General features: G+C 37.8%; 1 protein-coding gene and 1 non-coding gene across 3 annotated transcripts in view; one reads left to right on the forward strand and one right to left on the reverse strand.

The window, feature by feature from the left end:
* Positions 1–13,127, forward strand: part of LOC145685779 (uncharacterized) — a 55,574-nt gene that overhangs the window by 4,850 nt on the left and 37,597 nt on the right. The window contains exons 2-3 of one of the 2 annotated variants that reach the window (XM_081758302.1): positions 4,486–4,617; positions 11,197–11,265. In XM_081758302.1, coding sequence (XP_081614428.1) covers positions 4,486–4,617; positions 11,197–11,265 — 201 coding nt within the window. The remainder of the gene's footprint in view (positions 1–4,485; positions 4,618–11,196; positions 11,266–13,127) is intronic. The other variant, XM_081758303.1, reaches the window with a different exon arrangement.
* Positions 4,083–4,154, reverse strand: TRNAQ-CUG (transfer RNA glutamine (anticodon CUG)). Its single transcript has one exon. It is a non-coding gene; the product is annotated as a tRNA-Gln (tRNA).

The raw sequence follows: 13,127 nt of genomic DNA on the forward strand, positions 1-13,127 counted from the left end.
TTTTCAATTGGTCGACCGTTCGTATTTGTGTGATAAAAGAGTTCTGTACAAGTGGCAGTATTTTAGTCTTTGCACGATTTACCAGAGTTCCAGACATATTCACATAATCTTCAATGCATGCTTCTACAGAATGAAGATCCTCTTGGTCACGTAAGAACACCGTCACATCATCCGCATAACTGCAAACTTTTAATCCATTATTATGAAAAGAAATCCCTTGTATATGTGCTGCAATGTGCCAGAGTAGAGGACTAAGGGAAATAATAAAAAGGGCCATGCTCAGAGGACAGCCTTGTCGGACACTGCGTTTGATTTTTATGGGCTCACTCAAAAATCCGTTTATTTTAAGTTTTGTTTGTGCTTCATCATAGAGTACACGAATCCATCTGATGAATTTCTCCCCTATGCCAAACTTTTGTAGAAGCGCCCATAAATAGGCATGATTTACTCTATCAAATGCCTGATGGAAATCAATAGATAAAACCGCAGGAGTGCTAGAGGAAGCTTGGCAACTAGCAATTACATCCCGAATCGCTTGCAGAAGATGATAGATTTTCCTATCTCCTACACTTGCAAATTGGTATGGCCCTGCCAAGGATTCCAAATATGGTTGTAGTCTGTTATTCAAGCAGCGGGTCAGAATTTTATAGTCAGAGTTCATTAGTGTGATGGGTCGGTAATCAGTAACTAAAGTCGCAGTATTTACTTTGGGAATAAGGACTGTCACTCCTGGAGATTTATACTTTTGCACAGGCGCATCACTGAAATATTCATTGACTATGTCTGTTAATGTGTCTCCTATCAAAGGGAAGAAGTGTTGGTACCATTCTGCTGGAAGTCCATCTAGACCAGGAGATTTGTTAGAAGGGGCATTCATCACAGCAGATTCTACCTCTTCTTTCGAAATCGGGGTGTCCATCGCTCTAGCTGAATCATAATCGAGCACTGGAGAAAGGTTGTGGAAAATCTGTTGTTGGCTGTTTGCTTCGCCGCAGTCACCAAATAGGGAACTATATTAGGTGTAAAACGCTGTTTTGATTTCAGGGAAAGAGGAAAATGTGTTCCCTTCGTCATCTTGAATGCGTGCTACTAATTTACTCGCACCACGCTTATACTCCTGTATAACATGATGTAGGGATGGCTCTTCTTCGAGGTCGAATATAGGAGATTTACTTCTGATAAGTACACCTTTCATTCTGTTTCTGGTCATGGTTAAAAGTTTTGCTTTAAATTTATTAACAGTACATAGAAGCGTACGATCAGAAAGTGCTGAATGTTGAGCATCACATAAACATCTGTAATAAAAATTGTATAGGTTACGATCATCTCGACTCTTCTCTGACGAATACCATCTGGAAAAACTAGAAACACGAGGTTTCAGATATTGATGCCACCATTCGCTGAGCGTTCGAAAATGTCGTCGTTGTGTCATCCAATAATGCCATTTAGCTGTAAAAGCTTCACAGTAATTAGTGTCAGCGAGAAGGGAAGTGTTGAAGTGCCAGTATCCTCTACCACGTTCAATTTTGACATCAGGAATTTTCAAAGATATGGCGTATGCGTGATGATCAGAAAAGATGGTAGGAGTTACTTCTACGTCTATAATATTTTTAGCTAGGCTGGGAGACAAATAGATACGGTCAATTCTTGAAGCCGAATTATTCCGAACGTAAGTATATCCACGTTCATGTGGACGTTTCAATGGCCAGCTGTCTTGTAAGTGAAACCCTTTAACCAGTTCATTTAAGGTAGGACAGTAGTTAAAACCAGGAGATTGGTCTTCAGGACGGAATATGGCGTTGAAATCTCCAGCCAGTAAAAAATGGTCAGTGTTTGAGGAGAAGGCAGATGGAACATCATGTACATAAAATTCATTCCTTTCTACACGATGTTGTGATCCGGATGGTGAATACAGATTTACGAGCTTTATGCTTCCTAACGTGCCAGTCATTATTCTGCCGGTTGGGTGAAATATTTCAGGTGTGAAGTTTACGTCACTCTTGACCACTATTGCAGTACCTGTGCCATTTGTGGTGTAATTATTATAAACTGTATAAGCTGCACCGAGATTTAGCCTTTCTAAGCCAACTTCCTGTAATAGCGCGACATCTATATGCGACTGAATTAGAAAATCACGTATCGAAAATGCTTTGGTAGGTGACTGCAGGTTGTTAATATTGATAGTTGCTATTTTAATAGACATGATGATGAAAAAGAAAAACATTGTAGAAAAATGTAAATCGGTTTGTAAGGACATCATATTTTACACAAGCTATTGAAATCAGGAAGAATCGATATGCTGAATAGAAATATTCTACAAACTGCACTATTACTGGAAACGGAAATGTCATACAACGTTCAATGTTGTCAAGAAATTGACAAACAGGAAACAGACACGAAGCGTATACTGTACACAACTAACCTAAGGTTAGAGTACTTACTTTTTATCGGAGGAACATGTAGAAACGCTATGTTCAGACTGTTGATCAGTTCTCTGAGAGAGGGCTTTACTCAGTTCTTGTCGTTTGGTGCGTTTACGTTTAGTGTGGTCGGGGGAACTGGGTGCACTTCTTACTGTTTCTCGTGGAGACGGGTAGTCCTGCACTTGATCATCTGCTGGAAGACTGAGAACGGGGGAAGACAGAGACGAAGCACTGAGAGTTCCTAAGATTGGTTGAATGGGGGTTGCACTTTCATCGGTAATCATGGTACTGGAATAATCTTCTGGACAAGGGGGTAAGGAAGTAACCATATTTGAAGGGGTGCCAAGTGGAGAGGGAGTTGAACGTTGAGGTTGCGGTTTTGCCTCCGGAATATCACCTGGTTGTTTGTTCAGAGAAGGGCGCTCATCAGCCTCATTATCACATGAAAAGGTTTTGTCACGATCAGCATCACATTGAGACATGAGGGGTGGAAAATCACTGGTATTGTTGATATCAGATGACACAGGCGTTACGGTATTATGCTCACTAACATGGGAAACACAACTTTCGGACACGGAAACCTTTGGAGACACTGCAGGTAAACTTGCTTCACTTCCTCGTGGCAGAATAGGTGGGGCAAGGTGGGAAAATTTCGGAACAAAATCCGGCGGTGATGTCAAATTGGAGGGCTTTGGAACAGATACTCGTCCAGCATAACTCAAGGTACCAGAAACAGCCTGTGGGGGAGGACGGAGTGGACATGCGGAGTGTAGATGTTGGAGAGAATTGCAGCGCAAGCATGTCTTTTGTTGACCGGGATAGGTAACACAATATCTACTGTTCTGAATACTTATGAACGAAGGGATGGCATGTTTCAGTTCCATTTTGATCAACTTAGTACCTGTTCGTATAGGGTAGACATGGTCGGCTGAATAAAGTTCATCCTGTATACTATATATCTTACCGTATTTCTCAAAGACATCCCTCACTTCATTATGTGACAACTCCAAGGGAGTAACATGCAGTTTCACTGTTAGAATGCTAACATTTGCCCAAGTTACTTTTATGTCGTATGAACTTTGTGAATCGCGAAACTTTACAACACCATTTGTATCACGAAGGATTTTTTCACATAAATGTAAAGAGACCAATTTGACAAAAATACATTTACGATACATGTCCATTTCGATACTCAACACTTGATCAACAGTAAAGGCGAAGGTGTTATGCAACCACTCATGAATTACAAGAGACGTAGGTCGCTCAGAGACAGGGCCAAAATCAAACTTCAGAGTGTTTACTCGTTTGAGAGTTGACATCTTTAAATGGAGCACAGTATTCAAAAGGAAGAAAACGAAAACTTAAGAAAAGCAAAAAAAAAAAAAAAAAAAAAAAAAAAAAACTTGAAAAAAAATTAATAGAAACTTCACTATATCAAACAATGGGAAAACAAACACTCACACGTAGAAAGCGAGGTATTTGACAACCAAACACTACGAAATGAATCGGATCACTGGATTCAGAGTGCTAACCATTACACCACGGGACCACCTGGAAAAGGTTGTATGTTATAGCCTGCGACTATCAGACATATCGCAGAAATTATTACCAGAATAAACACACACAATACTTTGTATAATGGAAAGAAAAAATCAATTTAGGTCCCACCGAGATTTGAACTCGGATCACTAGATTCAGAGTCCAGAGTGCTAACCATTACACCATGGGACCACCTGGAAAAGGTTGTATGTTATAGCCTGCGACTATCAGACATATTGCAGAAATTATTACCAGAATAAACACACACAATACTTTGTATAATGGAAAGAAAAAAACACTACAGGTTCTCCCGAGATTTGAACTCCGATTGCTGGATTCAAAGGCCAGAATGCTTACCACTACACCATGCGATTAGCTGCTAAATAGTATATATTCTCCCCTCTGAATTTTTAGACATATTGTATGAGTTATTACCAGAATATACGGTACACACAATATTTTATCAGCACACTATATCTTATGTGTATTTCAATACAATGAATATATTTCTTTCTCTTCCTAGATGTATTATATCCCTGAAATTTTGAACGTAATTGTGTGTTTGTTATCCATACTCTACCATCACTTCGCCCTGGTGGTATTTCTAGCTGTTGCTGTTCTTATGATAACGCATTTAGGATACTCAAAGGAGGAGGTAAGTACGACTCAAATTTAGATAATAATAGTTTTTTTTTTTTTTTTTTTTTTTGCTTCCCAATTTCTGAACGTAGTAGGAGATCCAATAAAATAATTATATGTTTGTAGTCCTACACATAGATAGTGGGGAAAATGGAATATAACCTATAAGGCCGGTCAATGCCATCATATCTTTTTTTAAAAAAAATCTTTACTTCATTCCTTTTTATGAGTTGAAACTGTTGCTTAAATTTTTTAACATTTACTAGCTAGTTGCTGTGGTGGATCTAGAAGTTAAAAATTGAGGGGGCCAGCTAGAATCCAAACCATGATAGGTATATCATGAGTTTACTATTAACTTTGAAAAATATATAAATAATAGCTTAAGTTATTTTAGTTATTCAAAAAACTGGGGGGCCTATGCCACCCCCGGTCAGATCCGTCACTGCTTAGCTGGTTTGAAAAACGAGTTGAGTTGATTTTGAGTTTAGCGTCCCTTTCAACAACAAGACTATATGAGACATGGACCTACTGATTAACGTGGAATTGGACCACCTGAGCTCCGCTGGGAATCGAACCCAGATCTCTTATGCCAAAGGCATATACATCAACAGCTTAGGGGGCGCGGTGGTTCAGTGGTAGAGTGTTCACCTTCGGTACTTGGGGTCCCTGGTTCGATCCCAGCTCGCGCCGTGTGGACTTTGTGGTGGACAAACACCGTGCTCGTGGGTTTTCTCGAGGTTCTCCCGTTTCCTCCCACTTTCTTCATTCCACCATTTCACTCATCTCCCATCATCACCGTCTCCTTTAGCATAAGCGTGGGACGTAAAACTTAAAGATTTCATTTCATTTCACCAACAACTTAGCGACAAAGGAACTTGGTTAGAAAAGCGAACAGACGTTATGGCTCAGATTATAAAGTACATAAAACTTATCGAAGCACAGCAAAAACTATATGGATTGGTCATGCATAGCGTACTTTTGGATTAATTTGTCTCTGATAAGTTCCAAAAAGCTTTGTTCTAGAAAACTTTGTTCAGGGAGGGAGGGGGAGGAAAATCAAAATGTAAAGATGCTGAACTTGGACACAAGTTGCTAATGAACATGTCCTTCCCAAGAGTGAAATGTAATCATAGTGTATCTTAGAACAGGAGGTGGAAGCCCGTAGCCACCCGATTTCTTAGAATGAAGAGGCTGTAATGTAAAAACAAAAACACAAAGAAAAACTACAAAAGTGTTTGTTTGTTTATTTCTTTATTGTTTATGAAATGTGTAACACAGCTTTAGCTCCTTTATCAAAGAATATACTATATTGACAAATATTACGAGACATACGTAAATCCATGACTACAAAAGTTCGTTATTAACATACAAATATTGAATAAAAATAAATGGTTTAGCAATATATCTACATTGCATTTACAGTAAATAAAAAGCTTAGTGATTTTCTTGGATCGCTCTTTATCTCATTTTACTTACGTTACGTTTCATTATCTCCAGAAATAATGATAATATTTGTTGTTTTTTTTCCTCGAGTTTAACGTCTCATGATTGTATCCCGAGGTTAAAGGAGAAGGTGGTGATGGTAAATGAATGAAATGGTAGAATAAAGAGAGTGGGAGGTAACGGGAGAATCTGGAAAATGAAATCTTTGAGTTTTACGTCCCACAGTTATGCTGGCTAGGCTAAATGAGACAGGGATGATGAAAAATGGAAGATACGATGGGATGAAGAAATTGGGAGAACCTCAAGAAAACCCACTCAAACGGTGTTTGTCCTCCACGAAGTTCACTTTGCACGAGCTGGGAGCCCACGCACAAGAGGTGAACGCTCTATCACTGAGCCATCACGACCCCACGACAATCTGAAGGAAACCCGTTTACACGGTGTTTGCCCACCAGAAAACTCACTTGGCGCTATGGTAGAGCGTTCACCTCTGGTGCTTGGGGTCCCGGGTTCGATCCCAGCCCCCGCCAAGTGAACTTTGTGGTGGACAAACACCGTGCTCGTGGGTTTCCTCGGGGTTCTCCCGTTTCCTCCCACTTTCTTCATTCCACCATTTCACTCATCTCTCATCATCACCGTCTCCTTTAGCCTAACCGGCATAACCGTGGGACGTAAAACTTAAAGAACTTTCACTTGGCGCTAACGGAATCAGATCGTAGTACAAGGCACTCGTAATTAATATATTTTTTTTGGGGGGGGGAAATAATACAAGTTGCTTTGCGAGGTATTTTATTTCATATTATTTGTTAAAATTGAACTAGTTTTTCCTTTAAATTATTATATTAAAACAACTTTTAAGTTATATCAATATACAACAAAGTGCTACTTTTATACATCTCTTACACTCAACATTTCTCAAAATAAATGGGTCTCTACAGTTGGTTTATGTTCGCTGTTAACATTATGGACCTCGGATTTTTTTTTTTAATGTGCATATGGTCCCGCCACACTTTGAATGCTTGTCATGGTGAGATAATAGTGTAGGCTACTTGAATTTGAAAATGTTGAAACAGGAGGAGACCAATAGGAAATATCTGGCACTACATCTATTAAAAGGTATATCGTTTTACACAGAAATGAGTAAAATGAGCTTAATTGTATTTAATTCGATAATTTGAAGTTATAAGAATTTCGTATCTGATTTTAAGTCAATTTAAAAATTCTCTCTAATGTTCAATTTTAGAATGGGCAAAATATAATTTAGGGCAGGTGCTACCCGTTTCAGTGTCTCCCTGGCTCTAGCCCCCAACTTTTAGATTCCCTTAGAATGGTTTCATGGCTCAAAGATTCTCATGGAATAATTTGTTGCATATAGTTTGGGTTCGATACTTTTTGAAGTACAGAGTCTTTTGCAGGCCCGTAACTAGAACACTGAGACAGAGGAACCGAGATTTATATGCAGGGTAACTTAAGTTCACCTTACATTTATAGCTTCTTAGTACATAAACTCTGCTATTATCATAAAATATGATTTTCCTTAATGAAACAAAAACATTTCAAGGGAGTTGAACAATTTGAAGACTCTTATAATTCTAACAGCCAGGCAGATACACAGGAATTTATTTCAGGAGGGGTCCAAGTTCAATATGAGAATAAATCGTATTAAAATTTGTAAAATCATTCCTAAAGTTAAACTAAACTTACAATGTTAGAGAAAAGTCGGACTTTCGGAGGGCTCCAAACCTCCAGAATCCACTCCCTACGTCGTTCCTCCAATGAAAATTTATTATACGAGTAAAATGAATACGTAAATCTGTCTAAAACATACCTATCTGTAACGTCAAACCATCTGCAACTTCCATAAAAATAATAATAATAAGAATAAAGGAATATGTGTGCAGTCAGATTAGCATTATAAATGAAATACTTCTCGGGCCTACAAAGCATAAATCACTTAGGTCTCAGCCCGTAAATTTTTAACTATACAACTATTATTCTCGGGCCTAACTTTGTAAATATAATGTAAAACCATATTTATCAAACCATTCTGTCTGAAAAAAAAAATTAACACAACTGCAAAATTAAACCTCTAATTGCTCTAAATAAAAAAAAAAAAACAATTTTGCGTTAATTATAAAGTTTCTGTAATTCGAGGTTTTTCGGACTCATTTGATTGTCACATGTGCTCGGGCCGAGTCCGGACATTTGACTCGGGTCGGGCCTGACATTATAAGTCCACGGGCCGGGCCGAGCTGGGCCCGCGACAAAAATTCCGGACCGTGCAGATCTCTATCGTGCGCGCCTCTGGCATGGGAGACCCAGGTTCGATCTCCAGCGGAAGCACATGTGGTTCGGATCCTATGTTTATAGTTCTACGTCTCATATAGCCTTGCTGCTGATAGGGAAGCTAAACTGAAATCAAATCAAAACATTGTCAACCTAACACAAGAAATAACTAAATTCATACATCCTTCAGCGCCGCAAGGAATCATTGTCCAATCAATAAGGATAGAAACCTCTTCGATAATACAGCGGTCATGTTAAAGGAACGCAAAGAGAAAACAATCACCTTCTCTTGGAGCCGTGTGGGCAGGAAATAGGCTTACTAAAATTTTACATTAAGTTCTCTCAATCCAATAACCAACTCAAAATTTATTTATTTATTGCTTGCAATGAAATAAGTTATTAAATTTTCATTATACCATTGTTTTAAATATAGGGCTATATTTACGTAAACAAACAACTGATTGTTTTGGTGAGGCTACTAAGCCTAAGTTGTCCACCTTGCAGCTATGGGCTTGCTTAAGCATAGAGAATATATATATATATATATATATATATATATATATATATATATATATATATATATATATATATATATATATATATATTGTTCCTCATAATAATTACAATCGTCAATTTTGTTAAGATAAAATCACCAGTACCCGTCACCTCAAAATCGAAATGTTCCAGTGCTCGTTAGGATTTTGTACCAGTGTCCGTCACTCACATAAGTTGATATAATTTATTCAAAAACTAACTGTTGATCAGTTTAAGGTTAAGAATAGAGTATCAAGTACTAAGCTTAACAACTGTAATCACTTTTAGCACTCAAGAAAGAAAATAAAAATGTTTTTTACAGACTTTAAAAGCAATTGTAGAAAGAAAAATGTTAACTGAATTCAAAAGATAACTCTATATCACTTTCACATTAAGAATACAATAATAAAAAAAAAAAAACTAAGCTTAATAACCATACTTCACTTTAAACACTCAAGAATGAAAATTAAAATGTTTGTAATACTTTTTTAAAGCAATTTGAGAAATAAAATATGTTAACTGAACTATTAATTTCACTATATATTACCTTAAGCTTAAGAATACACTATAAAATAGTAAGAGTAACAACAATATAAAAATCCTAGGGATGCGCATGAGACAAGATTTGAGGCTATCTTCTTTCAAAAAGGTGCCGCAAAAGTTATGCCTCGTCTCGAAAACTGTATCTGTTTTTATTGGAAGTGCTCTGTTTCGTCTCAAATTTCGTAACGAAAATTCTGTTCTCGTCTCGTCTCGTGCGCATCACTAATCAGACCCGTAGCCAAAAACTTTATTTCGGAGGTAGTTCGATACGGCTTTACAATATCCGGATTTAGATATCGATAATCAATATCGACAAAATATCGATACTTGTTTGATACATCGAAATATAAACAATATCAAAAGTATCGATATATCGATCAAAAATTGTAATATCGATATTTTTATATTTGAAAGTATCAATCGTTCGATCGAAATATCGCACAGCTTTAGTCTTCAACTGTTGCCACCTTTAAATTAATGTGAAAATTGCTAACTAATCTTCTATAAGTAGTATTTTCTCGGGAGAGACTGGGCCCCATGAACCACCTCCCTGGCCACGTCCCTGCTCATGATTCACCAGGAATGTAACCAGGGTGTAAAATCATGACAATCGAAGTGGGGAAAGACTGATTGGGGAGTAAAGAAAAAAAGGAATTATATCACTGACCACTACATCACACATTAATTAGATATTAATAAACGTTAATTATATGAATTACTGTAATTATTTGGCAAACTTCTGACATCGTTTCACTTTATTCTCCCCTCTCCCTCAGCAGGTTCCTAGTGGGTGGTTCAATCACTCAGATTAATAAATCTATAGCCTCGCAATTGATGTGACCAAAAACATATCTGATTCGCTTATGTGTTTATACAGGCGAACACTCTCCTGCTTTACGCACTTCGCTACTTTTCCCCAAAGCATTCCTCAACCGAGGGTTCTGTTGTTACACGTCACATGACATTGTGAAAAAGGGTGTAAAGAAGCTAGCAGTGTATATCTGGCCTTTTAATGTGCTTTTCTTATTTTAAGGATTTTAGTACGTAAACGACGAGCACTGGTGCAGTGACGGCCACTGGTGCTTTTATCCTGTACTTCTTTGGAATCGTAAAGTAGAAATGACAACGCTTCTACTGTACGTATATATTTCCAGGGATTATTTCCCAGTGGCGTCGAAGCCTACTCTGCAACCGCACCTCCCTTTGCAAAAATAAGAAAACGAGTCCTATGCTATTCGAAATGAAATCTTTCAGTTTAACGTCCCTCGATTATGCCTTAAGGCTAAGCGAGACGGGTGATTGAGGCAAGCGAATGATTGACGATGGAACAATTGGTGGAATGAAAATACGGAAGGAAACGGTACCCCGAGAAAACCCACGAACGTGTTTACGACAAGCTTATTTTGGCCGAGCGTCGGACCCAGAGCACTATAGACAAGCACTTTACCACTGAGCCACCGCCCCCTCCGCCCTATGCGAATCAAGTTTGTGGTAATGTCATCCGTGCCACTGCCGTCAAGTGTAAGTTCCACGTGGAAACTCTCAAAATATTGAATACAGTACTCCTTCTCGATAGAATCTCTTTATTAAAACTGATATAACGGTTTACGAAACTCAGGTGTCTTGTTAATAATATTGTAGTACGTTCATGTTGTTTTGCAGATGCAAGCTGCTGTGCTTAAAATAAATAATAGATTTTATAATTTTTATCTATTCTAAAATTAATTTTATATTTACTTTGTATATTTACTTTTAATATATATAACGGTTGTGCACTTTTATTTCACAGGATTATTCGAGGGTACTAGCTGCCAGTAGCGAGTTGGCTCTTGAGGAAGTAGATAATAAGGTGGGCCACGTAAGTTCACAATTTCTTCTATTAACAAGTTGTAGGCATATTTCTTTACACAATAAAAGGCACGATACAAAGTTTTATGTAGCCGGGACAAATGATGTGGTACTAGAATCCAGCTATGTGGAGGTGAAATAGTATGGTGGGGACAGTGGCGGCGGTTGGACGTCAAAAGTGGGGGGGCAAGACATGATCTCAATATTTGTATATCAATGTTACTTTTTTGGTTGCTTCTAACATTTTGTTTGACGAAAGGTTGTATAACTATTAGGATACGGTATTTTCCAGTTAAAATACCATATATCGTGTTTCATATTTTACTAAGTAAATTGACAAGAGCAACGCAAGTAGATCTAGCCCTTGGAACTCTTAAACAACGAAGATGTAAGAAGAGATTTGATTCCTTGCTCACGAACATCTTAAAATTCTGTCTGGAAAATTGTGTGGTCAGATTAGGAGCTTATTTGATAAGTTCGCAAAACAAACAGAAAGGATAATATTAATCGAACAGTAATGAAAAATGAGGCTTGTTTCGCAAAAGTTATATTGAAACTGGGAATGAATGAACAACTTATATTTTTAATTCCATGCATGTTATTACGTGTTATTACTCTTAGAAAAACAGTAAATACTACAAGCATATGCTGCGACATTTAAAGAAATGCTTTTGCAGCTTCCCGAAATATGTTGGTTGCCATTAGATACAGTTTTCACTTTCTTGGAATACATCAGAACTCAACAATACTTAGAATCACTCCACACTCCAGTTATGCAAAATAATCCTAAAATTAGGGATGCCCACGAGACAAGATTTGAGGCTGTTTCGTCTCGAAAACGTGCTGTAAAAGTAATGTCTCGACTCGAAAAATGTATTCTTCTCTATTGGAAGAGCAGTGTCTCGACTCGAATTTTGTCAGGAAAATTCTGTCTCGACTCGTCTCGTGTGCATCCCTACCTAAAACCTAGAATTATGTTAAATTCACTAAATTTAATTGTATATACAAAATTGTATACAGTATACATACCCCTAAATTCATATATTACACTGCAAAACAATGCCGCGCCTTTGATGTGGGAGACCCGGATTCGATTCCTGGCGGGAGTTCATGTGATTTGTATTCCACGTTAATCAGTAGGTCCACGTCTCATATAGCCTCACTGCTGAACGGGATGTTAAACTCAAAAAAATCAAATCATAATATTCCTTACCATTAGAAAGAAGAAAAGACATTTTCGATTTTTGTGCAATTAAAGAATAATTTCTGAACAGTGTTTCTTCCAGACATGCTTTTGGGGGGCATTGCCCCCCGAAGCTCTGAGAGTATCCCACCCCCCGAACGAGACCAAAATAATACGTCTATAATATAATAATAAATAGAATAGTACCAGCAGTGCTCCCCCCGGAATACTAAGTGTGCGCCCCGGAACATTGTTTCTGAAAGAAACACTGCTTGTGAAGAACTTTTTTTTTTGCGAAATGTTATCTCGTTTAGTTCTAAAGCAACTAACTAACATATCGAGCCCTTGTAAGAAGAAATGAAAGTACACTCGAATTGTGGCACTCCAATAGGTTAATTTTTGGGCCATTTTTCGTGGCAATTAAAACGCAATTCATGTAGCTTTCTTCAGTGTACGGGAAGACAATCAATACGTACTCACGGAACGGCAAATATTTTATGGCACCATTTTTATTCTATGAACCATTAATACGTACATAAACTTTATATTTCCAAATTAAATTATATACATTGATGGGTCATTTCAAAAAAGTGGGGGGCAACTGCCCCCCTTTGGCCCCCCTAATCGCCGCCCATGGGTGGGGATGTCCTGTATTATGAGGATTGGTTTTGCATTATGTATGGATTGGT

This window comes from Thermobia domestica, chromosome 5 (assembly GCF_964235325.1).
Source record: "Thermobia domestica chromosome 5, izTheDome1.hap1.1, whole genome shotgun sequence".
Lineage (NCBI taxonomy): Eukaryota > Metazoa > Arthropoda > Insecta > Zygentoma > Lepismatidae > Thermobia > Thermobia domestica.